At 44.5% G+C, this 27,978-nt stretch overlaps 1 protein-coding gene and 1 long non-coding RNA gene across 2 annotated transcripts; one reads left to right on the top strand and one right to left on the bottom strand.

Moving 5' to 3' along the window:
• On the top strand, nt 1-25,396 carry alpk2 (alpha-kinase 2). The gene is made up of 11 exons (XM_024430850.2): nt 1-87; nt 7,953-10,047; nt 14,265-15,951; nt 16,247-16,394; nt 19,683-19,810; nt 20,984-21,031; nt 21,197-21,495; nt 21,699-21,787; nt 22,049-22,266; nt 22,462-22,510; nt 22,627-25,396. The coding sequence occupies exons 2-11, from the start codon at nt 8,446-8,448 to the stop codon at nt 22,829-22,831; spliced, it is 4,473 nt and encodes a 1,490-aa protein (XP_024286618.1). The 5' UTR covers nt 1-87; nt 7,953-8,445; the 3' UTR covers nt 22,832-25,396.
• A 372-nt stretch (nt 25,397-25,768) lies between these two features.
• On the bottom strand, nt 25,769-27,953 carry LOC112259296. Its single transcript, XR_002954812.1, has 2 exons — nt 27,635-27,953; nt 25,769-26,434 (listed from the first exon to the last, which is right to left on the bottom strand). It is a non-coding gene; the product is annotated as an uncharacterized LOC112259296 (long non-coding RNA).
• Between the last annotated feature and the right edge of the window lie 25 nt (nt 27,954-27,978).

Raw genomic sequence — 27,978 nt, forward strand, 5'->3', positions numbered from 1 at the left:
AGCCCCTGAAGCTTCAGCTTTGACTTGAGCATGTTACCGTCTCCTTCATCTCGCCCCTGGATAATCAGCTATATGGAAGACAATACGGTATGTAAAAGCAGGCTGAGAATATACCAAAGGGTAGACAACTATTCAGAGAAGTGTTAACAACACACGGGGCAAAAACTGGTTGAATCCATGTTGTTTCCATGTAATTTCAAGTTAAATGATGTACGTTGAATTCACGTTATTTGACAACTCAACCAAATTTATATCAAAATTAAAAGTTGAACTGACGTCTGTGCCCGGGGGGGCACGTTCTCCTTGTGTTGATGTGTGTGGATTTGCAAGGTTTTATATACGTGTAGAGAGGCCAGATCTGTTGGAGTTAGGTTGAGATGTCAGCAATTATAAGGTTGTTGTTGGGAATTGTAAAATGGGGTTTTGATTATGTTTTGTCTGTGTTCATTAGGCTTTTGGGGATGGTGTTGATTTACCTGACTTACCAGGGCTACTGACTTACCTGTTGTGGGCTACTGACTTACCTGTTCTAGTCAACTGCATGTATACTGAAAAAATATATAAACGCAACATGCAACAATTTCAAAGATTTTGCTTAGTTACAGCTCATATAAGGAAATCAAGTCAATTTAAATAAATAAATTAGGTCCTATTTATGGATTTCACATGACAGGGCAGGGGCTCAGCCAGGGCTGGGTCTGGGAGGGCATAGGCCCACCCACTTGGGAGCCAGGCCTACCCACTGGGGAGCCAGACCCAGCCAAACAGAATTAGTTTTTTCCCCACAAATTTATTACAGACAGAAATAGTCCTTAGCCCCCCCCCCCTCCCCGCCAAATACTCTAAAGTGACGTTGGAGGCGGCTTATGGTAGAGAGATGAACGTTCAATTCTCTGGCAAGAGCTCTGGTGGACATTCTTGCAGTCAGCATGGCAATTGTACGCTCCCTCAAAACATGAGACATCTGTGGCAATGTGTTGTGTGACAAAACTTCACATTTTAGAGTGGCCTTTTATTGTCCCCAGCACAAGGTGCAACTGTGTAATGATCACACTGTTTAATACGTTTCTTGATATGCCACACCTGTCAGGTGGATGGATTATCTTGACAAAGGAGAAATACTCACTAACAGGGATGTAAATAAATTTGTGCACACAATTTGAGATAAATCAGCGTTTTGTGATGTATAGAACATTTCTGGGATCTTATATTTCAGCTCATGAAACATGGGACCAGCACTTTACATGTTGCGTTTATATTTTTGTCCAGTAATATGTTCTGATATTGTGAACTAAACAATTTAACTTCAAAACAAAACCTAATACATGTAGATTGACAGCCTGTTATATGACGTCATCTTATGAGTTTTTAAAAATTTATTTTACCTTTATTTAACTAGGTAAGTCAGTTTAAGAACAAATTCTTATTTTCAATGACGGCCTAGGAACAGTGGGTTAACTGCCTGTTCAGGGGCAGAACGACAGATTTGTACCTTGTCAGCCCGGGGGTTTGAACTTGCAACCTTCTGGTTACTAGTCCAACGCTCTTACCCTGCCGCCCCAAAAAGGATTGAGATGTAATTTCTATTTTATACGTTGATTTAGTTATTAAATCATGGATTCTCAGTATCCTATTAATATCCAACAGGACCTATGTTTTTACTATACGTTTTATAACTTTGGGATTCAATTATAGATTCAAATGTATTCGGACATCAAGACAGCAGAATTGTCTTCGTTACATTTTTTGAAAACGTTTGCTCATACAGGTAAGTCAATTAAGAACCAACTCGTATTTGAAGAACTGTTATTTGAAATGAGGACATGTACGACTATCTTTGTAGCTTGGTGTGGACAGTAGACCTGGAGTCAAAACAGTGATCTGATGGATGAGGCCGCAGAGTTTCACTACAGCTATGTGACGACAGCTTTATCATCTCTTAATGCCAGAATAGACCAGACTCTGACTAATCGCTGACTAATCTTTCACACACACACACACACACACACACTTCACACACACACACACTTCACACACACTTCACACACACTTCACACACACACACACACACACACACACACACACACACACACACACACACACACACACACACACACACACACACACACACACACACACACACACACACACACACACACACACACACACACACACACACACTGGGGGTTTCTGAGTGGAGGACAGCTCGTAATGATGGCCAGAGTGGAGTGAATGGAATGACATCAAGCACACGAAACACCCCTCCCCAAAAAACATGTGTTTGATTCCATTCCATTGACTCCATTCCGGACATAATAATGAGGCGACCTTCTGTCAGCAGTCTCCACTGACACACACACACTCCAGATGGTCAGATACCAACTAGATGTAGAAATCCAGCTGTCTCTTAGCACCAGTCATGTGTTTGTGGATGTATGTTGGTCATAGTCTTGGACACTTCCTGCTTGAAGACATGCCTAGCTTTCACCTTTAGCTCTTTGAAGTGTGAGTTGATCTACTTTAGAATTGTACAGGTCACATCAGCATCCCTTTCTAAAGGATCATCTGTTGTATTTTGGAATTTTACACTCCAATTAGAAGTTGCCTCACTTTGTTGCCTCACTTTGTTATGTCGTAGATTTAAATCAGTTATCATGTTGGAACTTGCTGTCAGAACTCAGTGTTAACGCGACCACAAGGCACTACAGAGGGTACTGTGTACGGCCCAGTACTGTCATCCAGGACCTCTATACCAGGCAGTGTCAGAGGAAGGCCCTAAAAATGGTCAAAGACTTCAGCCAATATAGACTGTTCTCTCTGCTACTGCAAGGCAAGTGGTACCAATGCACCAAGTCTGGAACCAACAGGACCCTGAACAGCTACTCCCAAGCCATAAGACTGTTAAATAGTTAGTTAAGTAGTTAACCAACAGGAACCTGAACAGCTACCCCCAAGCCATAAGACTGTTAAATAGTTAGTTAAGTAGTTAACCAACAGGACCCTGAACAGCTACCCCCAAGCCATAAGACTGTTAAATAGTTAGTTAAGTAGTTAACCAACAGGACCCTGAACAGCTACCCCCAAGCCATAAGACTGTTAAATAGTTAGTTAAGTAGTTATTAACCAACAGGACCCTGAACAGCTACTACTCCCAAGCCATAAGACTGATAAATAGTTAGTTAAGTAATTAACCAACAGCTACTCCCAAGCCATAAGACTGATAAATAGTTAGTTAAGTAGTTAACCAACAGATACTCCCAAGCCATAAGACTGATAAATAGTTAGTTAAGTAGTTAACCAACAGCTACCTGGACTATCTGAGTTGAACCTTTATGCCCTCTTCACTGTTTATCATTTACTCTGTTGCCTAGTCACTTCATCCCTACATATATGTACGTACATTTGGGGCTCCCGAGTGGAGCAGAGGTCTAAGGCTGGAGGTGTCACTAAAGACCAATTGGCGACCAATTGGCGACCAAAAGACCAATTGGCCCAGGGTCGTCCGGGTTAGGGTTTGGCCGGGGTAGGCCGACATTGTAAATAAGAATTTGTTCTTAACTGACTTGCCTAGTTAAATAAAGGTTAAATCAAATATGACCTTGTACCCCTGCATATCGACTCGGTACTGGTTCCCTGTATACATAGCCATAGCATCATTACTCATTGTGTGTTTATTCCTTGTGCTATTATTTTTCTATTACTTATATTTTCTTTCTGTCTGTATTGTGGGATAGAACCGGTAAATAAGTATTTCACTGTTAGTCAACACCTGTTGTTTACGAAGCATGTGACAAATAATATTTGATTTGATTTGATAATTGATTCAATGCATAATGAAGGCTTAATCAATCCTATTTTTAATAATTTATCTCTGTTTACATCGTATCAAAGCTTGAATAGTGCCAGGTGGGATTAGTTTGGAAGGATTGGAATGTCTTGTTTTAGAATGTCATGGAAAGTGTTATGCTAGTCAATAGCTGTGGATATATCTTGTTAAACAACAGTGCTGAGGTCCAGGGTAAGGTGCCCTTCATCTAAACTGGAATGACACTAATGCAGCACATGGGTGAACTGGTATTTTTCCACAGTCGCTGCCACCAGACACCTACCCAGCTGGACAGCTTAGCTCAGTGCAGTGCAGAGCAGGGTAGGGTGGAGAAAAAGGGGCCATCCCCCTCAAGCACTAATGTCACTGTCAGTATACTTTATCTGTGCTTGATTGAGCTTGTCTGTTGCAATGGAAGCAAAAGAAAGGTTTCAAAAACAGCAAACCCCACCACAGACCAACACAACTAGGTATTTTATTTTAATCCCACTTCGTTATCCAAAAATACAGTACAACAGGTAGACAGATCATTTGTTTTCAGAGGAGAGTAGCAGATTACTAATTTATACGTGTCTTGAAAGCGAGAGGGAGATAGTGGTTAATCAACAGCTAAAGGGGGGTAGTGGGTTTATTGACAGCTAAAACAAGATAGCTAGAGGGAGACTGTGGATTTATTGACAGCTAGAGGGAATCAGTGGTTTTATTGACAGCTAGAGGGAGATAGTGTGTTTATTGACAGATAGAGGGAGATTGTGGATTTATTGACCGCTAGAGGGAGATAGTGGGTTTCTTTGACTAGATGGAGACAGTGGGTTTATTGACAGCTAGAGGGAGATAGCTAGAAGGAGATAGCTAGAGGGAGATAGTGGATTTATTGACAGCTAGATGAGACAACTAGAGGGTGATAGCTAGAGGGAGATAGCTACAGGGAGATAGCAAGAGGGAGACAGCTAGAGGGAGATAGTGGATTTATTGACAGCTAGATGGAGATATGTATTAGATCGTGGGTTTATTGACAGATAGAGGAAGATAGCTAAAGGATATAGTGGGTTTACTGATAGCTACAAGGAGTGAGTGGATTTATTGATAGTGGGTTTATTGACAGCTAACAGGAGACATTCTTTATTTTTTTAACCTTTATTTAACTAGGCAATTCAGTTAAGAACAAATACTTATTTTCAATGACGGCCTAGGAACAGTGGGTTAACTGCCTGTTCAGGGGCAGAATGACAGATTTGTACCTTGTCAGCTCGGGGGTTTGAACTTGCAACCTTCCGGTTACTAGTCCAACGCTTTAACCACTAGGCTACCCTGCCGCCCCACATTGAGATTATTGACAGCTAGAGGGAGATAGCTACAGGGAGATATCTACTGGGAGACAGCTAGAGGGAGACAGTGGGTTTATTGACAGCTAAAGGGAGACATGGAGTTTATTGACAGCTATAGGGAGATAGCTACAGGGATATAGTGGGTTTATTGACAGCTAGAGGGAGATAGGATAGTGGGTTTACTGACAGTTAAAGGGAGATAGCTGTCAATACACCCACTATCTCCCTCTAGTTATCTCCCTTTAACTGTCAATAAACCCACAATCTCCTTCTAGCTGTCACCCTGTAGCTATCTCCCTGTAGCTATCTCCCTATAGCTGTCAATAAATTCACTATATACCTGTAGCTATCTCCACATAGCTGTCAATACACCCACTATCTACCTCTAGCTGTGTGGAGATAGCTACAGGGAGATAGCAAGAGGGAGACAGCTAGAGGGAGATAGGATAGTGGGTTTACTGACAGTTAAAGGGAGACAGCTAGAGGGAGATAGCGGGTGGAGACCGTGTGTTTCTTGACAGCTAGAGGGAGATAACTGCAGGGAGATATCTAGAGGGAGACAGCTATAGGGAGATAGCTAGAGGGATTTAGTTAAAAGGAGATGTTGGATTTATTGACAGCTAGAGGGAGATAGAGGTGTATTGACAGCTAAAGGGAGATAGTGGATTTATTGAATGCTAGAGGGAGACAGCTAGAGGTAAATAGCTAGAGGGAGACAGTTAGTTTATTGACAGCTAGAGGAAAACAGAGAATTTATTGATAGCAACACAGAGATAACTCGAGGGCGTTAGCTAGATGAGGATAATAGGTTTATTGACAGCTAAACGGAGATAGTGGATTTATTGAATGCTAGAAGGAGACAGCTAAAGGGAGAGAGTGGGTTTATTGACAGCTAGGGGGAGATAGAGGGTCTATTGAGAGCTGAAGGGAGATGTTATGTTTATTGACAACTAGAAGGAGATAGCTAGAGGGAGATAGCTATAGGGAGATTGTGGGTTTCTTGACCGCTGGATTGAGATAGCTAGAGGGAGACAGCTAGAGGAAGATAGCTAGAAGTAGACAGCTAGAGGGAGACAGCTGGAAGTAGACAGCTAGAGGGAGATAGCTATAGGGAGATTGTGGGTTTCTTGACCGCTGGATTGAGATAGCTAGAGGGAGATAGCTAGTTGGAAATAGAAAAAGAGAGATAGTGAATTAATTGACAGCTATGGGGATATAGCTAGAGGGTAATAGTAGGTTTATAAACAACTAGTGGCAGATAGTTACAGGGAGACAGTGGGTTTATGGACACCTATAGGGTAATAGCTCGAGGGAAATAGCTAGAGTGAGATAGTGGCTGTATTGACAGCTGGAGGGAGATAGTGGGTTTATTGACAATGAGATGGAGATGGTGGGTTTTTGGACAGCTAGAGGAGGATAGTTGGTTTATTGACAACTATAGGTAGATTGCTAGTCAGAGATAGTGGGTTTATTGCCAGCTAGAGGGAGATAGTGGGTTATTGACAGCTAAAGGGAATCAGTGGTTTTATTGACAGCTACAGGGAGACTGGATTTATTGACAGGTAGAGGGAGATAGTGGGTTTATTGACAGCTAGAGGGAGACAGTGAGTTTATTGACAGCTAGAGGGAGATAGCTACAGGGAGATAGCTAGAGGGAGACAGCTAGTTGGAGATAAATATAGGGAGTTAGCTTGAGGGAGATAGTGGGTTTATTGACAGCTAGAAGGAGATGGCTAAATGGAGATGGCGGATTTATTGACAGCTAGAGGGAGATTGTGGGTTTATTGACAGCTAAAGGGAGATAAATGGTTTATTGACAGCTGAAGGGAGATAGTGGATTTATTGACAGTGAGAGTATATAGGGAGATAGTGGGTTTATTAACAGCTCAAGGAAGATAGTGGGTTTATTGACAGCTATAGGGAGATAGTGGGTTTATTGACAGCTAGAGGGAGATAGTGGGTTTATTGACAGCTAGAGGGAAATAGTGGGTTTGTTGACAACTTGATGGAGATTGTTAGTGTGAGGTAGGTTCTGGCCTTTCTACAGAGTTTTAGAGAGATAGTGGGTTTACTGACAGTTAAAGGGAGATAGCTGTCAATACACCCCCTATCTCCCTCTAGCTATCTCCCTTTAACTGTTAGTAAACCCACTATCTCTCTAAAACTCTAAAACCCACTATCATATCTCCCTCTAGCTATTTGGAGAAAGCTACAGGGAGATAGCAAGAGGGAGACAGCTAGAGGGAGATAGTGGGTGTATTGAGAGCTAGAGTGAGATAGCTAGAGGGAGATAGTGGGTGTATTGACACCTAGAAGGAGACAGTGGGTTTATTGACAGCTAGAGGAAGATAACTGCAGGGAGATATCTAGAGGGAGACAGCTATAGGGAGATAGCTAGAGAGATTTCGTTAAAAGGAGATAGTGGATTTATTGACAGCTAGAAGGAGATAGATGTTTATTGACAGCTAAAGGGAGATAGTGGATTTATTGAATGCTGGAGATAGTGGGTGTAATGACAGCTAGAGGGAGAAAGTGGGTTTATTGACAGCTAGAGGGAGATATCTAGAGGTAGATAGTGGATTAAATGACTGCTAGATGGAGACGGTGGGGTTTATTATGCCCTCAAGACAAAAAATGGCCTGCGTCTGAATCTAGCTGATGATCCCTGTTGTAGGATATTTATTGCTCATCTTCTCCAATGGTAATTTATTATCAAGCTTTAAGAGATTGGGATCGGTCCTAAGAGACTTAAGGTGTTGTATTATTTTGTGTAATAAGATCCATATTTTACTCCACAGATCTTCCTGAACAAACCCATTTGGAGTGGATGACAGTACTGTAGAAGGGAGGAAGGAACAGTCGAACAGGAAAGTTGTAGTTACTAGCTCTTGGTGGACAATATCTAAATGACAAGGGCTGCTGTCACCACAACCAGCTCCGGTCCACAGACCCATGTAGTGCCCAGCCTCGACGCCAGTCTGCACCCACCCGTTGGCCCAGTGACTTCCTACTGACCCAACCCCAGCCTGCACCCACCTCTCAGGGGCCTCCTGCTGCCCCAAGCCCAGCCTGCACCCACCTCTCAGGGGCCTCCTGCTGCCTCAACCCCAGCCTGCACCCACCTCTCAGGGGCCTCCTGCTGCCCCAACCCCAGAGGGATGAACTGTGTTGGTGTCGCGGGCGGGATCTGAATCCGGCTCTCCCACGGGAGAAACCAACTTCTTAACCGTTGGCCCAATAGGAAATTCCCTTTTGACTGTGAGCCTGACTCACGTTCGATACATTGGCGCTATGGAGGAAGATATACCACCCCTCTTAGAGCCAGACACCCTGACACCAGCCTGCCCCAACCTTAGCCGCAGACGGATGTACAGGCTCTGTTCTACGGAACCCATACCACCCCTCCCAGACACCCAGCTCAAACCTGCACTCACCTCTCAGGGCCCAGAGCCCCACTGCTGGCCAGGTCCGAGAACCAGCCCTGGCCCCAGAGGGATGGAAGGTGCCGACTTCATGGAGCCCATGTCCCCTAAGCCAAATACCCAGACAGAGAACAGCATCACTGACCCTGACACACTTGTCTTAATCCACCCCCCACAGGGGCCAGTGGCCCCCCATCGCCCCTGTCCCAGTCACAAACGGATACATGGTGTTGGTATTGGTATCAGTGTTGGCCCTATGGGACCTATACCCCCTCACTCAAATACCCAGGCCAGTGTCACTGACCCTGACACACTTAACCTAATCCAGGAGATTATCCATAAAAATGACACAGTGGAGGACAATGTGACTGACTGTCACTGTGACACACATGTCTTAATGCTGGTCACCCAGGATCCGGTGACAGGACTCTTAAACCACCACCATGTTAGGACAGAGAAAGAGGACATGGCCCAGTCAGAGGGACTAGCACCGGGCTATCATGATGCTACACCACCACCTGTTGATGCTTATGGGGTCTTATGTGATAGCATCACTAGTGTGACACATGATGGGACAGAGGGAGCTAGTTTAAAGCGCTCAGAGGAAAACAATGACAGTCCTAACGAGTTGTGGCTGGACGCGTGCCAGTATCAGACCCTGGCAGCTGAGGATGGAGAGGGGGAAGAAGGGGCTATTTTGGGTGGGGACGAATGGGGCCTTTATCCTATCAGAGGCAGCGGGGTCACAGAATGTCCGGACAACACAAAGGAGTCGAGATCCCTACTGGGAACGGAGGCTGCTATTAGTCAGGGAGGCTGTGATTCGGACCAGGGGTTGTCTGTGCCACCTTTTGATAGGTCTGTGTCCACTGACAGCTGGTATAGCACGTTCTCTGACTGGGCTGTCATAGTCCCTGGAGGAGGACCGCGACCCGAAGACTTTACAGGAACAGCTGCACTCACACAGAAACAGGGACAGGCACAAGCATATCCACAGACACCCATGGCCATCCAACACCAGGCAGTGGAGCCCAGAGCCAGCCCAGAGAGCCCCATCCTCGCTGGGCCAGAAGAGCTACTGGTAGTGGGTAGCCTCCAGGACAGGGAAGGGGAAGACACCCAGACAGAGGAGTCCCACAGTGGGTGTATATCATCAGCAGGGCAGGGAGATCAGGAGCCTGTTGGAGAGCTGGTAATCATTGAGGATGACTGCTCTGCCTATCCCACAGATAGCCACTCAACCCTGGGTTCATCGTCTGACACACTGGCCTCTCCCACCACCAAACTCTACGGGCTGGTGATCAATACGACTGAGGCGGTGCTGGCTCCTCCGCCCATATCCTTTTCCTCATCCGCCTCGGGTGCTGCGCCTGTGGGGAGAGATGTGTTGGAAATGGAAACAGACATTGATATTAGCCACAAGAGAGACAGTTATTTACTAGAGGACAGTGTTGGCAGATTTCAGAACCAGGTAAGATTTCAAGTGTATTATGTTATTTGATTTAGATACTAAGGTAGTTGATCAACAGCAGTGGATTTGTTTGTTTACAACTGCATGGCCGTGCAGTTAACTAAATATTTGGTTATTTCTGTTAAATCATTACATTTTTCGAGATGGAGAAAGTATGTTTTTTAGACTTCCTAACCCAAGGACGCAACAGCGGCATTATACTGACACACACACTTTCACTAGAGTTATGTCTTTCTGTCGGTCAGAAACTAACCCTGAGGCGACACTCACCTTTATCATGTACTAATAATAGTCCACAACATCAATTACACTGCAACCTGAAACATCATCACAACGTTCAGTATTCCATACCTTCACAGCCAGCCAAGCACCGAGAGAGAGAGAGAGAGAGAGAACAGAGTATAGGAAACTCTTATGTAGGGCAGAGCACTATTCTGTAGCCAGTGGCACGTAGTCTGACTGAGGACTGAAGGTGGTCTGAAACAGTAAAGCCACCCTGGTTGCTACAGTATGTTGGTTTATTCACCCTGACTGAGTCAGATGTGGAAGGGTTGTTAGGTAGTATCTGTTCCTTGATTTCTCATGTGAGAGCCTAGCTCTGGGCTAGCTCTGGGAGCCTAGCTCTGGGAGGTTAGCTCTGGGCTAGCTCTGGGAGGTTAGCTCTGGGGGCCTAGCTCTGGGCTAGCTCTGGGAGGTTAGCTCTGGGCTAGCTCTGGGCTAGCTCTGGGAGGTTAGCTCTGGGCTAGCTCTGGGAGGTTAGCTCTGGGGGCCTAGCTCTGGGCTAGCTCTGGGAGGTTAGCTCTGGGCTAGCTCTGGGCTAGCTCTGGGAGGTTAGCTCTGGGCTAGCTCTGGGAGATTAGCTCTGGGCTAGCTCTGGGAGCCTAGCTTTGGGCTAGCTCTGGGAGGTTCGCTCTGGGGGCCTAGCTCTGGGCTAGCTCTGGGAGGTTAGCTCTGGGCTAGCTCTGGAAGCCTAGCTCTGGGCTAGCTCTGGGAGCCTAGTTCTGGGCTAGCTCTGGGAGGTTAGCTCTGGGCTAGCTCTGGGAGGTTAGCTCTGGGAGGATAGCTCTCGGCTAGCTCTGGGAGACTAGCTCTGGGAGGATAGCTCTCGGCTAGCTCTGGGAGGATAGCGCTCGGCTATCTCTGGGAGACTAGCTCTGGGAGGATAGCTCTCGGCTAGCTCTGGGAGACTAGCTCTTAGAGGATAGCTCTCGGCTAGCTCTGGGAGGATAGCTCTCGGCTAGCTCTGAGAGGATAGCTCTCGGCTAGCTCTGGGAGACTAGCTCTGGGAGGATAGCTCTCGGCTAGCTCTAGGAGACTAGCTCTGGGAGGATAGCTCTCGGCTAGCTCTGGGAGGATAGCTCTCGGCTAGCTCTGGGAGCCTAGCTATGGGAGGTTAGCTCGGGGAGCTCTGAGAGCCTAGCTCCGGGAGCCTACTGTAGCTCTGAGACTGACAGCTGGCCCTGTGAAGTGGTCTAAGGAAATGAGAGGCCTAGAAAAAACTCAGATAGACAGAACAGAAATGGCATCGCTAATTTTAGTGGGTGTTTGATGATAATAGCACGCACCCCAGGATGGAAGCACAGCTAAGGAGTGTAACAAGACTCTCTTCACCCGTACTCTCTCTCTCTCTCTCTCTCACACACAACACACACACACACACACACACACACACACACACACACACACACAAACACACACACCTTCAGAGCAGTCTAACAAAGCTCACTCACTGGGTTAAAGGCCTGGGAGGATAAAGGGACACTGATTGGCTAAAACATTTTGAGTTGCACAGTTAATAGTGCCCTGCCCATAACAGTGCTATAAACCAGACCACTCCCACATTTACAGTAAGTTATATGTAAGGCTGTTGACTCTGATCAACATAATGCAAGTTGTAGCCTAGTAGCCTAGCAGGGTAGCCTAGTGGTTAGAGTGTAGAGGCGGCAGGGTAGCCTAGTGGTTAGAGCGTTGGACTACTAACCGAAAGGTTGCAAGTTCAAACCCCCGAGCTGACAAGGTACAAATCTGTCGTTCTGCCCCTGAACAGGCAGTTAACCCACTGTTCCTAGGCCGTTATTGAAAATAAGAATTTGTTCTTAACTGACTTGCCAAGGTAAAAAAAAAAAATAATACAGTATATTATATATATATTGCATGTGACTCGTAATAAGATTAACCTATTAAATTGTTAATCTGACTCCATCAATATAAATAGCAATGTGCAAGAACACAGAAATAGATATTGAAGAAATGTCTGAGAATGGAATTCTAAATACAGGTGTATTTAATAACTTTGTAAAGTGAATGGATTCACATACAAGGCATAAAGCTTAAGTTACAAGGTATTAACACGCATTTACAAGGTATTAACACGCATTTACAAGGTATTAACACGCATTTACAAGGTATTGCTAAGCATATACTGTAGATCCTAAGTGTAACTTACAAGACAAAGCATGAACAAAGAGATGCTTACTGGCACAGAGGTCTAGAAGCCCAGAGGTCTAAAAGCCTAGAAGTCTAGAAGCCCAGAGGTCTAGAAGCCCAGAGGTCTAGAAGGTTAGAGGTCTAGAAGGTTAGAGGTCTAGAAGCCCAGAGGTCTAGAAGGTTAGAGGTCTAGAAGGTTAGAGGTCTAGAAGCCCAGAGGTCTAGAAGGTTAGAGGTCTAGAAGGCCAGAGGTCTAGAAGGTTAGAGGTCTAGAAGGTTAGAGGTCTAGAAGCCCAGAGGTCTAGAAGTCTAGAAGGTTAGAGGTCCAGAGGTCTAGAAGCCCAGAGGTCTAGAAGGTTAGAGGTCTAGAAGGTTAGAGGTCTAGAAGCCCAGAGGTCTAGAAGCCCAGAGGTCTAGAAGCCCAGAAAAGCCTAGAAGTCTAGAAGCCCAGAGGTCTAGAAGCCCTAGAAGGTTAGAGGTCTAGAAGGTTAGAGGTCTAGAAGCCCAGAGAAGGTTAGAGGTCTAGAAGCCCAGAGGTCTAGAAAGAGGTCTAGAAGGTTAGAGGTCTAGAAGTTAAGTCTAGAAGCCCAGAGGTCTAGAAGCCCAGAGGTCTAGAAGGTTAGAGGTCTAAAAGCCTAGAAGTCTAGAAGTCTAGAAGCCCAGAGGTCTAGAAGGAGGGTCTAGAAGCCCAGAGGTCTAGAAGGTTAAGTCCCAGAGGTCTAGAAGCCCAGAGGTCTAGAAGGTTAGAGGTCTAGAAGCCCAGAGGTCTAAAAGCTTAGAGGTCTAGAAGCCCAGAGGTCTAGAAGCCCAGAGGTCTAGAAGGTTAGAGGTCTAGAAGCTTAGAGGTCTAGAAGCCCAGAGGTCTAGAAGGTTAGAGGTCTAGAAGGCTAGAGGTCTAGAAGCCCAGAGGTCTAGAAGGTTAGAGGTCTAGAAGCCCAGAGGTCTAGAAGGTTAGAGGTCTAGAAGGCTAGAGGTCTAGAAGCCCAGAGGTCTAGAAGCCCAGAGGTCTAGAAGGTTAGAGGTCTAGAAGGCTAGAGGTCTAGAAGCCCAGAGGTCTAGAAGCCCAGAGGTCTGGGAAGCACAGAGGTCTAAAAGCCTAGAGGTCTAGAAGCCCAAAGGTCTAGAAGCCCAGAGGTCTAGAAGCCTAGAGGTCTAGAAGCCCAGAGGTCTAGAAGCCCAGAGGTCTAGAAGGTTAGAGGTCTAGAAGGCTAGAGGTCTAGAAGCCCAGAGGTCTAGAAGGCTAGAGGTCTAGAAGCCCAGAGGTCTAGAAGACCAGAGGTCTAGAAGGCTAGAGGTCTAGAAGCCCAGAGGTCTAGAAGCCCAGAGGTCTAGAAGGTTAGAGGTCTAGAAGCCCAGAGGTCTAGAAGGTTAGAGGTCTAGAAGCCCAGAGGTCTAGAAGCCCAGAGGTCTAGAAGCCTAGGAAATTAGAATTGATCATAGAACCTCCATCCTCCATGGACTGGATACCTGATAAGAGAGATCATATATCCATTAAGATAGCATCAGAGTTATCCTCAGTGAACAGTTACCACAGAGATCATAAATCCATATAGAGAGCATCAGAGTTATCCTCAGTGAACAGTTACCACAGAGATCATACATCCATATAGAGAGCATCAGAGTTCACCCTGTCCAGATACAAGTTGGGCATTTTCCTTTGTGATTTCCTTGTGTTCCTGGACCATTTGTCATGCAGCTCCAGGTGACAGAGAGCACATACATTAGGGCCGAGCCTACACCTTCGGTGACTATTGAACCATTTTAAACGTTGTTTATTTCTCCCCATGTAGCACCTTAGAGATGCAGTGCAAAATGTGACAGAAAACAGTCTCTCCCAGCTGGGCGGCTTGTTCATTGAGGGGGAAGATGAAGAGAGAAGTTATGGGTCGGTGAGCGTCTCCGGTTACCCTTCCAGTAGCAAGGCACATAAGGTGGAGCATCTGTGTGGCGACAAGAGACATCAACAGTCATTTAAGAAGTTTCAATGTACCACAGACTCTGACAAGAACACATACGTGCCGGCACACAGAGACACACCGTCCCGAGGCATTAAGGCGGACATACACGTGTCCCCCAACACAGACAGGAAGGACCTCCAGGAGACGGAGGGGAAGAGGCCACAGTGGGGGAATCCACCATTTTTAATGCCTGTTATGCCTTTAGCTCCTCTGAGTCTCAGTGTGGGCCGATCTCACTTTTGCCGGACGAACAGCGCTTTGGAAGGGGATACCATCCAAGCCAGTCCTAAGAGATCACTGCTCAATGAGCAGCGAGGTCAGAGTTGTGGGTTTATACAATCTAATGTGCCCCGACTGCCCGTTTTGCCCGCATGTTTCCGAGGGAAGATTGATAAGAAGACACCTGTGGTAAACAAAGAGGAAAAACTGTTGTTGACGAAAACAAAGAGGAATACAGGTTCTAGAGATACAACATCAGAGGACAAGGGTGGAAAGTTGACCGTTTGCTCCGGTCAGAATCTGAACAGGGACATTCCAGCATCGTCTTCGTCAAGTGAGGAATCAACAGCATCTTGGTCTCTTGACAGAAAGAAAAACATCACAGTCCCACATGAGGTCAGCTCCCTCGGTAAAGAACTCTCCAACTATATCATTGTGACCGGTGATCACTTGATGATCTCAGAGAAGGAACGTGTTGCATACTTCACTCTAGACCAGGAGAACCCTCTAGACTCCAGAACGTCCTTGTTGAAACAAATACAATCAGACAGAAATAAAGAACCCAACCACTGTGTTACAGCAGACGTAAAGAAAGGCTCCAAGATGTCTCATAAAACCAGAACACACTCCAAGAAAGACAAGCCAGCTGTGGTTCACCATCTGGCCCCACCCACCTCCAAAACACAAGAGAACCTACTGCTCGGATCTAACATTAAATGTGATCCCCTAACAACACGCGAGGATGGCGACGATGGACCTGTGACTGTCAAAGAGACTATCGTCATAACAGAGAATGTTAACACCAAAGGCCACGCCCACGGGAAGAAGAAGAAACACTCTGGGAAACACTCCCAGAATGCATCAGTGAAGAGCGAGGGGATAGACTCCCTGGTTGAGGTGGAGAACAGGGCTAAGCAGAAGACTGCTACCAATGGGAAAATAGACACCTTTGTTGCCAAATTTGGAGCCAAGGCTGGGAAAACCAAAGATAAGACTACAGCAGCTCTGCCTTGTAAGAAGGACAGTGTTAATTCAGACAGTGCTCAGAAACAACCTGGTGTGAAATCTCTGGTTGACGCTTCTGTCATCAGCCAAGGTGCCACAGTGAGTGACCCTTCCTCCAAGGTGCCCCAGTTTACCATCCCCATTGGCCAGCAGCCCAATGATGATGTCATCAAGCGTCGCCGTCTGTCTGAGGACAAGTTTGGTAAACACGAACCCAAGGCTGCTGTTGAGACGACTCTTAGGAAGGCCTACAGCGATGTACTGAAACAGAGAACACATCATGCACCAAAAGAAGGTGGGAATGCACTGCAGTATACTCTACTATTACACCGACCTGGGTTCAAATGGTATTTGTTTTCTTTCAAATACGTAGAGCGTTTGATTGAGCCTACTTGGAGCGCCACATGGGCATGATTTGCACTTGAAACAATTCGATTGGTTCGATTACGCAGGTTATCTATTTGAAAGAAAACAATAAATCTATTTGAGCCCATGTCTAATGTTATGATAACTACTCTAAAATGATTATTGATGATAATATACATTTTCTGTGTAATTCCTAAGACATATATGTGTATATTTTCTTCCAGTGCCCAGAGTGGTGCAACGGATCCAGGCCGTGCCTGTCAGTGGCGATCCTCAGAGTCTCAGTCTAGGGTGTCAGTTCACGGCTGTCTTTACTGACTACACTGTCACCTGGACCAGAGATGGGACAGTGTTGGCTGAGATCAAGAGAAGGTACAAGTCCTGATTTGATTTGACAGTATATTATATTGTCCCAGCCCTTAAATGTTCCTATGGGAGAGCTAGTTACCCTACCTCTTTACCATATTTCAGTGTTTCTCAAATATCTTGTCCCAGACATTCCATTTATTTGATAAATTTCAGTACTTACAGTGCATTCGGAATGTATTCAGACCTCTTGACATTTTCCACATTTTGTTACGTTACGGACTTATTCTAAAATGGATTACATTGTTTTTACCTTGTCAATCTACACACAATACCCCATAATGACTAAGCAAAACCTTTTTTTTTTTTTGAAATGTTTGCTAAATGTTTGCTAAATGTTTGCTAAATGCTTGCTAAATGTTTTCCCAGTTCTGGGAGACATAAGTATTCAGACCCTTTACTTAGTACTTTTTTGAAGCACCTTTGGCAGAGATTAAAGCCGTGAGTCTTCTTGAGTATGACACTACAAGCTCTGTCAGGTTGGCTGGGGAGCCTCACTACACAGCTATTTTCAGGTCTCTCCAGAGATCTTCGATCGGGTTCAAGTCCAGGCTCTGGCTGGGCCAATCAAGGACATTCAGAGACCTGTCCTGAAGCCACTCCTTCGTTGTCTTGGCTGTGTGCTTAGGGTCGTTGTCCTGTTGGAAGGTGAAACTTCGCCCCAGTCTGAGTTCCTGAGCGCTCTGGAGAAGGTTTTCATCAAGAATCTCGCTGTACTTTGCTCCGTTCAGCTTTCCCTGTATCCTGACTAGTTTCACAGTCCCTGCCGCTGAAAAACATCCCCACAGCATGATACTGCCACCAGCGTGCTTCCCCGTAGGGATGGTGCCAGTTTTCCTCCAGATGTGACGCTTGGCATTCAGGCCAAATAGTTCAATCTTGGTTTCATCAGACCAGAGAATCTTCTTTCTCATGGTCTGCAAGTCCTTTAGGTGTCATTTTGAAAACTCCAAAAGGGCTGTTGTGTATTTCACTGAAGAGTGGCTTCCGTTTTGGTCACTCTACCATAAAGGCCTGATTGGTGGAGTGCTGCAGGTTGTACTTCTGGAAGGTTATCCCATCTCCACAGAGGAACTCTGGAGTTCTGTCAGAGTGACCATCGTGTTCTTGGTCACCTCCCTGGCCAAGGCCCTTCTCTCCCAATTGCTCAATTTGGCTGGGAAGCCAGCTCTAGGAAGAATCTTGGTGGTTCCAAACTTCTTCCATTTCAGAATGATGGAAGCCACTGTGTTCTTGGGGACCTTCAATGCTGCAGAAATGTTTTGGTACCCTTCCACAGAACTGTGCCTCGACACAATCCTGTCTCAGAGCTCTACAGACAATTCCTTCAATCTCATGGCTTGGCTTTGGCTCTGACATGCACTATCAACTGTGGGACCTTATATGGACAGGTGTGTGCCTTTCCAAATCATGTCCAATCAATTGAATGTACCACAGGTTGACTCCAATCAAGTTGTAAAAACATCTCAAGGATGATCAATGGAAACAGGGCCTAAGCTCAATTTCGATTCTCATAGCAATACTAAAGTAAATAAGGTATTTCTGTTTTTATTTTTAATACATTTGCAAAAGTTTCTAACTATGGGGTATTGCGTGTAGATTGATAAATAAGAACATTAATTTAATCAATTTTAGAATAAGGCTGTAACGTAACAAAATGTGGAAAAAGGGAAGGGGTCTGAATACTTTCCGAAGGCACTGTACTAACTACACCAGATCCAACTAGCTACACCAGATCCAACTAGCTACACCAGATCCAACTAGCTACACCAGATCCAACTAGCTACACCAGATCCAACTAACTACACCTGTTCCAACTAACTACACCTGATCCAACTAGCTACACCTGATCCAACTAGGTACACCTGATCCAACTAGCTACACCTGATCCAACTAGCTACACCTGATCCAACTAACTACACCTGTTCCAACTAACTACACCTGATCCAACTAACTACACCTGATCCAACTAGCTACACCTGATCCAACTAACTACACCTGTTCCAACTAGCTACACCTGATCCAACTAACTACACCTGTTCCAACTAACTACACCTGATCCAACTAGCTACACCTGATCCAACTAGCTACACCAGATGCAACTAGCTACACCTGTTCCAACTAACTACACCTGATCCAACTAGCTACACCTGATCTAACTAGCTACACCAGATGCCACTAACTACACCTGATCCAACTAGCTACACCTGATCCAACTAGCTACACCTGTTCCAACTAACTACACCAGATGCAACTAGCTACAACTGTTCCAACTAACTACACCTGATCCAACTAGCTACACCTGATCCAACTAGCTACACCAGATGCCACTAACTACACCTGATCCAACTAGCTACACCTGATCCAACTAGCTACACCTGATCCAACTAGCTACACCTGATTCAACTAACTACACCTGATCCAACTAGCTGTACCTGATCCTACTAATTAAAGGGTTGACTATTAGTTGGCTCAGTTGATTTAGTGTACTATTATAGTAATGGTATAGATCATAGCTGAGGATACTCCACGAGAGGTTTGGGAGACTCGCCACTATTTGAAAGTCCACTTGGTGTTGCTCTCTCTCAGTGTAGGTTACTGTAGCAATATATTTGGCAGATATTAACCCATCAATGTGTGATGATGATTCAGCTGTGAGTGGGAGGAAGGTTCAGTTTTTATATAACGATATGATTCAACTGTGCATCAGGTGCAATATCGTCGTTATTGTTCCAGAAATCTCCACTTAGTTGGAATACGGCCAGTCACGATTATTGTGTAATATTATCTGTCTCTACTTACATAATACAACTTTTAGAAATAACATTGTTGAAAAATGTCTAAAGAGTGAAAGTGAGTCACCACGTATGTTGAGTCAGGTGTATGCTGAGTCAGGTGTATGTTGAGTCAGGTGTATGCTGAGTCAGGTGTATGTTTTGAACAGGGACCAAGAAATGAAAGGAATATAGCTTTCAGTTATTAGACTCTTATCACTGTCAATATAACACTTTCATTATTCATTAATGAATCAATGTTTTGTCCGCAAGCTGCCTTCATCAGGGTTGTTTAATAGAGCAGGGGTTTCCTACCTTTTTCGATTAATGTACTACCAACTGAGTTTTACTCTGCACAGAATACACCTGAAGTACCCCCTCATATGCATTTCACCAGTGAGCCTATGGTCTCATAGAACCCCTGGTTGGGAAACACTGGAGAACAAGCCTTAATATGAATAGATGATGTTAATTCAGAATAATGATTCAAGGTTTATTCTCTCCTTTCTGCTCTGTGTAGTGCTGGAGATGAGAGCAGAGTGTGTCTCACCATCACCAAGGCCTCCAATAAAGATCTGGGGAAGTACCGCTGTAGTCTCCTCTGTTCCCATGGCTCTGTCATCCTGGACTACCTCCTCACCTACGAGGGTAAGACACGTTAGACTACCTCCTCACCTACGAGGGTAAGACACGTTAGACTACCTCCTCCCCTACGAGGGTAAGACACGTTAGACTACCTCCTCACCTACGAGGGTAGAACACGTTAGACTACCTCCTCACCTACGAGGGTAAGACACATTAGACCACCTCCTCCCCTACGAGGATAAGACATGTTAGACTACCTCCTCACCTACGAGGGTAAGACACATTAGACTACCTATGAGGGTAAGACACGTTAGACTACCTCCTCACCTACGAGGGTAAGACACGTTAGACTACCTATGAGGGTAAGACACGTTAGACTACCTCCTCACCTACGAGGGTAAGACACATTAGACTACCTCCTCACCTACGATTGTAAGACACGTTAGACTACCTATGAGGATAAGACATGTTAGACTACCTCCTCACCTACGAGGGTAAGACACGTTAGACTACCTCCTCACCTACGAGGGTAAGACACGTTAGACTACCTCCCCACCTACGAGGATAAGACACGTTAGACTACCTCCTCACCTATGAGGGTAAGACACGTTAGACTACCTCCTCACCTACGAGGATAAGACACGTTAGACCACCTCCTCACCTATGAGGGTAAGACATGTTAGACTACCTTCTCACCTACGCGGGTAAGACACGTTAGACCACCTCCTCACCTATGAGGGTAAGACACGTTAGACCACCTCCTCCCCTACGAGGATAAGACATGTTAGACTACCTACGAGGGTAAGACACGTTAGACTGCCTCCTCACCTACGAGGGTAAGACACGTTAGACCACCTCCTCCCCTACGAGGATAAGACATGTTAGACTACCTACGAGGGTAAGACACGTTAGACTGCCTCCTCACCTACGAGGGTAAGACACGTTAGACCACCTCCTCCCCTACGAGGATAAGACATGTTAGACTACCTACGAGGGTAAGACACGTTAGACTGCCTCCTCACCTACGAGGGTAAGACATGTCATACGTCACACTCATATCCAAGTTTCAAATTTCTGGTTTTATTTGCCATGTGCAATGAATATATTGGAAATCTTACTCAACAGGGCAATAAATAAATAATAATAACAATAATAATAATAATCACAATAAAAACAGCAAAATACAAACATAATTTGGAAGTTAACAGCCACTGTTTCTGTCTGTCTCTTTCATAGTGCTGAGTGACATTGTCATCCTGGCTAATCCCCAGAAAAACATCACAGGTGAGTAGCGATCTAATGCTGAATTTCAGTTTGATATACAGTACACATCTGAGAAAAGGTGTTATGTAATAAAAGTTCAGAGGTCATTCATTGCGGAAACATCGAAATATGTTATGCTATGTTAAAGGCTCTTTCTGAATGACTGTGTTCCTCTCTCTATCTCAGCTGCTCCCACTGAGCTAGTAGGCGAAGAGGAGGATGTGAAATGTTCCTGTCTGTTGTTCAAAGAGGACTTCCTGTCAGAGCAGTATTTTGATAAGAACCAGCCAGCCAGTCTGGTAACAGAGAAGGAACACTTTGGAGAGGGGATGCACCGAAGGGCCTTCCGGACCAGGCTCAAGGCTGGTATGGTGCCTGTCTTCACCCAGGGCCACCACTGTGTGCTCAAGGTACACAATGCTATCAGCTACGGGACACAGAACAACGAGGAGTTGGTTCAGAAGAACTATAACCTGGCCGTGGAGGTGAGGGTTTATTTACCTTGATATCACCAGACACAGGGTCAGAGGTACGGTTAGGGTCAGAAAAACAGTTGCTCTCACTATTTGACATTGTGTAATACTCTGACCCAGGGTTGGGGTCAGTTTCATTTCAATTCAGTCACTTCCTGAACCCTGTTGTAACCATCAGCAGAACTGCTCAGATTTTGTGTATTGTGTGATTCCAGGAGTGCCATGTTCAGAACACAGCCAGAGAGTACATCAAGGTCTGGACAGCCGTGGCCCAGACACAGGATGCCTTCGGAGAGGTTCCAGAGTGAGTATGATGTCATCGCTGGCACATCATCGTCTGGTGGGGTGTGGGCCTGCAAATCCCAGTGTCAATTCCTAGATGCCATCTCTTCTCCTGCCGTTGTGTCCTTGTGTCCCACTCAATTTAACCCCTAAACTTCACTCCAGCTCACTTTGTGTTCCAATCTCTCTGTTACAGCAAAAACATTACATTTTTCCAGTGAAATATGCAAAACAGTAACCTTCCTGTTTCTTCCCCCGTCCGTCCGTCCGTCCCTCCGTCCAGGATTATACCAATATACCTGGTCCACCGTCCGTCTAACGACATCCCTTATGCCACCCTGGAAGAGGAGCTGATGGGGGAGTTTGTCAAGTACTCTGTTCGGGATGGAAAGGAGATCAACCTAAAGAGGAATGACTCAGAGGCAGGACAGAAGTGTTGTACTTTCCAGCACTGGGTCTACCACAAGACCGAGGGTAACCTGCTCGTCACTGACATGCAAGGTAGGTTACTGCATCTGCACAGTGAGCCAAGGTCCAGTCTGGCTACTGTACTTAACAGCAGTGCAAAGAAAGTAGGAGATTAGAAATATAAATCATATATTTACTGTAGAAGCACGTGTGACAACTGCTGCCATAAAAAGGGCTTTATAAATAACTTGAATGACTGATTGATTGATTTCTCTCGTTTCATTGTAGGAGTTGGCATGAGATTGACAGATGTTGGAATAGCCACGTGTAAGAAAGGGTGAGTATTGCAAAATAAATACAATACAAAACCTGATGGTTTAAATCACCTGTGTGTATTGTACATTACGCCGCCACAAACCACATGCAATGTCTCGTTTTTTGTTTGTTCTCTAGATACAAGGGGTTCAAGGGAAACTGTGCCACGTCATTCATTGATCAGTTCAAAGCCTTGCATCTGTGCAACAAGTACTGTGAGATCCTTGGACTCAAGTCTTTACAGCCAAAACCCAAAAAGACTGTGGTCCCTAAACCCAAGCCAACTCAACCTGTCACAAAGACTAAAAAGACTATCGGACCCACCCTGAAGAGCAAATCCTGATAGGAGGGGGGCCTTTACATTTGAATATTGTCTCATTCAGATAATAGTCTATTTTACAAGGGAGGCCTGATAGTAGACCTAACAGATTTGATACTGGGGAATATCGCCCAATGAATAAACCTGATCTACAATACACTAGAACGTTACCCCAGATACGGTGTTGTCTATCTGGAGTATAAAGAGACTGTTGGGTCAATGGAAGTACGGCTGTATGAATAAAAGTACTGAAGATGTCCTGAAGTGTTATAGACGTCTGCCAGTACGCTTCAGTCAATCTACCTAGAGAGGATCTGCTGCTGTCAACCATGAATGGGCTTGTCTCGTTCAGTTGAATAGGTTCTCCCATGTATTCCTCATGCTGTGATGAAGCTGTGAAGATTAGAACGAAGAGGCAGCATAATCAGAGATAATAGGTTTCTACCATCTTTGGTAGTGTTTCTCTCTTTGACGAGGTAGCATAGCTATAGGCTGTGTCGTTTCTTCTGTGTTTTGTTGGTTTTCTTTTCGTGTCTTTTATTTTTTGGTACTTTTTGAGGACACATTTAAACATTTGTTTTAAGAAAATGTGTAAAACATAATTATTGTGTAAGAACATAGATACTGCAAGAAAATTATATAAATCATAGGACTACAATTTTATGCATTTTCTATGATGTACATGATGAGTGAAAATATATATTTATATATTTGTGTTACATGCGTTTGTTTTGTATTGTCTTTTGTTGTTGTAAGGTAACTAGAGGTTACCAATAGACATAATTTGAAATGATGTATAACAGATCTTTAAGATGTACAGTATCAAACTGAAAAGTATATGATGGTACATGTAAGGTACTGCAATAGCAGCGATGTGGTAGTAGCCTGCAGCACAGTTACAGTTTCAGTGACAGAATTAATGAAGGACCAGTCAGAGTGAGAGTACACCACTTCGCCCCCTGCGATCTCCTCCTCTTGACATCTCATGCCTGATGTCTGACGTGCTTGGCTCGGCCAGAATGCCTCCAGCTATGCTACCCCTGCAGTCTGCCTCAGAGATGAAACGACTCAATATCGCCATCTGCCGGCCTTTTGGGCTACCTCAGCGCTAGACTATAGTAAACCATGTCTGCCATGTCTGAGTAATCGTCCAGCTGAGGTATTCATTCATACTGTCTCTCCGATTCAATATAAAACAAATGATCCACATCACCATATGGATATTGGGTTATATGTAATCAGATATTGCCTTTTCCATTTTTATTAGAGTGTAATACTTATCTGGAGCCTTGCTTGATGTTTGATAAGTTAGATATTATCTTGTGATGTTGGTGGTGCAGCACACTCAAGTGAATGTAACTCATGTAGGGCCCCGATACCGATTTATAAATGTATGTTTTTCCTAAACACTTCTCAGTATTTGGTCTTCAGACTTAATTTATTCAGTAGCCTCGGCCGGTGTGGCTACCTTAAGCGCTCTGAATAAATGTCATTCAACCACTGAAAACCCTCCCACTTTCTGGCCAACAGATTTTCTAGTGAACTTTTATTAAATGGGGTTTTCAGTACATGTATCTTAAACCATCCCTTTAAATACAGAATATACTGTAGGATTCAATGAAAGACAGCCATCTATGTATATTTGTTTCTGTTTCAGCACCAACTGGTAGATTTAAAAATACTTTGATCTTGTAGATTATTTAGGCACATTTGGCAGTTAGGAAATAGTCTATGTACGAATAAAATAAAATAAAACAGTTTGGAGAGCCTTTATGCACAGAATATATTGATGAATAAAAAATACAGTGGTTTGATTCATCCTGAAAGTTGTCATAGTCAAGTTCAATACATGAAATATTGGAAGTTAGAAAAAAGTGTACAATAAGGGTTGAACAATAAAATCCATCCTAATTCTCACTGATCATCAACGGTCCAGTCGTCTTGAACCGTGCGCCAGGCGCCAGGTTTAACCTGCTATTTAACCTGCTACGTTACGTGGCCCCCAATTATTGCACAACGTTTGCCTAATATAATCCAATATTACTAGCGAGTCTCAGGAACAATTCACAAGGACGTGACAGAGGAAAGAAAGGTAAATGGAATGGAATGATGCAAAAATAAATATATGTGGTTATTACTGATGGTGGCTAACGATAGTGGCTAATGTTTAACATGATACAAATTGTAAAATAAAACAGAGAAACCCGGATGTATAATCCAAACATTCTAAAATGCGTACATCAACTCGGCAGTTTGGGTCTCCAAATGTCATCCAAGAAAATCACGAGGGCACGCAATTAAAATCGGAATGGCACAGCTATTTTTGTCCTATTTCAATGTGGCCACAATACATTTTCATGTTATGATTTTCAGTTTGCTTCCATATGGCTGGTGTTTACAATCCACTTCTCCAAACGGATTACTAATTTATTTAGGTCTTATAAATGTATCAATTAAGGTGCATGGAGAATGCTGTTATTTCTATTTGCAAAAGAAAGCAGATGCTTTTCCCCCACTTGGAACCGGCAGGTTCGCTTGACTTTATTCATGGTTTCCTTGCACATAACTTGTAGCTTTTCTTCTCCACCCTCTGCTGCAGTGGAGGCTGCTGAGGGGAGGACGGCTCATAATAAAGGCCTGGAACGGAGCTAATGGAATGGCATCAAACACATGGAAACCATGGAAACCATGTGGTTAATGTATTTGATACCATTCCACTGATTCCTCCCCAGTCATTACCAGGAGCCCATCCTCCCCAGGTCCCACCAACCTCCTGTGACTGATTGTCTGAAAACCAACGGCCCCATTAACACTGTAGGCTCCCTCTTTGTGTCCCAGGAAGTGTTGTTTTTCTGCCTAGTGAGTCTCACTGAAACACTAAACTTTATTGGAATTTAAACTTCCAAAGTGTGAAAGGTCATGTCCTACTGCCATTAAACTAGACACCAAAGACCAACATTATGTAAGTAGAGACATGTTTTTAATTTGGATTCATTGACAACATAGACAACAGAGAGGACGCAATACTATTTTCTTCCAGCATCACATGAAAACACAATGGGTCATGTATCTGGGTCTCTAAAAGATGTCTGTGCATTAGTAACACAGTATAACGTGTAGGCAGAGAAGGAAATGGGTCAGCAAGCATCTGAAGCTTCATGTATTGCCACTGTATCACACATCTGCTTTTAAAACTTACATTTTACAGTCAGATGTGACCAATCACAACCAGTCATATTAAAATCTCATCCAGCCAAACTTTACTCAAACTACAAACTTTATACGCTCTCTGCATTTAGTTTATGACCTTATTTCCCATGGTGGGTAGGAGGAATTACATGCAACAACAATCCCCTCTCAAACCAGCAACAACAAGATTCAAGGCGTGTGAAGAGAGAACCAAACCGCATTGAGTTAACCAACCAGGATATATGGCCATGTAAGGTGTGACCCTTACTTCCCCGCCACTATCTCTGTTTGACTGACCTCAGGGCACGGGGTCGCGGTGACGCTGTTCTCTTCTCACCGTAGCTAAATAGTGTGAAAATGGCGTTTGATAGCAGAGGACACAAACACCATTGTCACACTCCACAGCTTCGGAGGATAAAGACGGAGGGAATGGAATACCTGGGATGTGGGGGAGAGAGAGATTAGTCATCTATTGTACGTTTGTCCCTGGTGAATTTCATAGGCTGTTGGATGTGTTTCAATGTAGAAATGACCACCTACAAATAGTGTTTCAGTCTTAAAATGAATTTAGACTGATAACTAGTGAGACAGTACAGACTCCCTGACCAAGGCCCTTCTCCCCCGATTGCTCAGTTTGGCCGGCTGGCCGACTCTATGAAGAGTCTGGTGGTTCCAAACTTCTTCCATTTAAGAATGATGGAGGCCACTGTATTATTGTGGACCTTCAATGCTGCAGGCATTTTTTGGTACCCTTCCACAGATATGTGCCTCGACACAATCCTGTCTCGGAGCTCTACGGACAATTCCTGTCATCTGTGGGACCTTATATAGACAGGTGTGTGTCGATCGATGTGCAATTTATTTAAATTAGGTATTTCTGTTCTTTATTTGTAATACATTTTGCAAAAAAATGTAAAAACCTGTGTACGCTTTGTCATTATGGGGTATTGTGTGTATATTGCTGAGGATTACTTTAAAAAAAATGTTGTTTTTTTTTAGAATAAGGCTGTAACATGACAAAACGTGGAAAAAGTCAAGGGGTCTGAATACTTTCCGAAGGCACAGGTGTACTACAGTAGAATATAGTATATAAAGATATATTCATTTGTGTTACAGCAGGAGGTAGTATTTAGAAATATTCAGTTGTGCTACAGTAGGATATAGTATATAAAGATATATTCAGTTGTGTTACAGCAGGAAGAACTATATAAATATATAAAGGTATATACAAGTGTACTACAGTAGGATATAGTATATAAAGATGTAAAGATATATTCAGTTGTGTTACAGCAGGAAGTAGTATATAACGATATACAGATGTATACAAGTGTACTACAGTAGGATATACAGGTCTGCTGTGTAAAGGCTCATTTCTCCTCACATTATGAGCTTCGGTGACCATTCATCCATTTGCAGTAAGGCTCTACTCAACTATGTGAATAAACCTGCCGCTTGTCAGATGGAGCAGTCAGTCTAGTCCGGTTTCGTCCAGTCCGATCCAGTCTAGTCCGGTTTCGTCCAGTCCGGTCTAGTACAACATGCTTCTTCTGCTCTAGTATGGAATACACCAATTCCCCCTCCTTGATGGTGTTGTCTTGTGTTAGATGACGTGCTCCTTGATATCCTACGGTAACTCACCGTGAGACTACTTGTAGGTGGACCGTCTTGGCCCCTCTCCCCGTTCCACTCCCTCTCTGTAGGCCCCAGGACAGGACTGCTCTCTGAGTGCATCCAAAACGACACCATTTTCCCTGTATGCTCAAGTGGTGCCATTTCAGACAAAGTATGTGTCTCCTTCTTTGTACCATCTCATCCAGGCTCTTCAGTAAAGACCAGGTAGCCCTACAAGTCCAGTCCGGTTTGCAGCAGTCCATGGTGGGTTGACGCAGGTCTGTGGAGAGGCGCAGGTGTGTAGACAGAGAGACAGTCAGCATTTGGGAATGTTGCTTTCCCTTCCCCTCCCTTTATGTAGCCAGAAGGGG

Source organism: Oncorhynchus tshawytscha, linkage group LG09 (genome assembly GCF_018296145.1).
Source record: "Oncorhynchus tshawytscha isolate Ot180627B linkage group LG09, Otsh_v2.0, whole genome shotgun sequence".
NCBI classification, from domain to species: domain Eukaryota; kingdom Metazoa; phylum Chordata; class Actinopteri; order Salmoniformes; family Salmonidae; genus Oncorhynchus; species Oncorhynchus tshawytscha.

Excerpts from the sequence above, each read along its gene's own strand:
- alpk2 (XM_024430850.2), top strand. The coding sequence starts at position 8,446 with ATGGAGGAAGATATACCACCCCTCTTAGAGCCAGACACCCTGACACCA. Across the intron at positions 19,811-20,983 it reads CTACCTCCTCACCTACGAGG|TGCTGAGTGACATTGTCATC; the intron begins GTAAGACACGTT and ends TCTCTTTCATAG. Across the intron at positions 22,511-22,626 it reads ATAGCCACGTGTAAGAAAGG|ATACAAGGGGTTCAAGGGAA; the intron begins GTGAGTATTGCA and ends TTTGTTCTCTAG.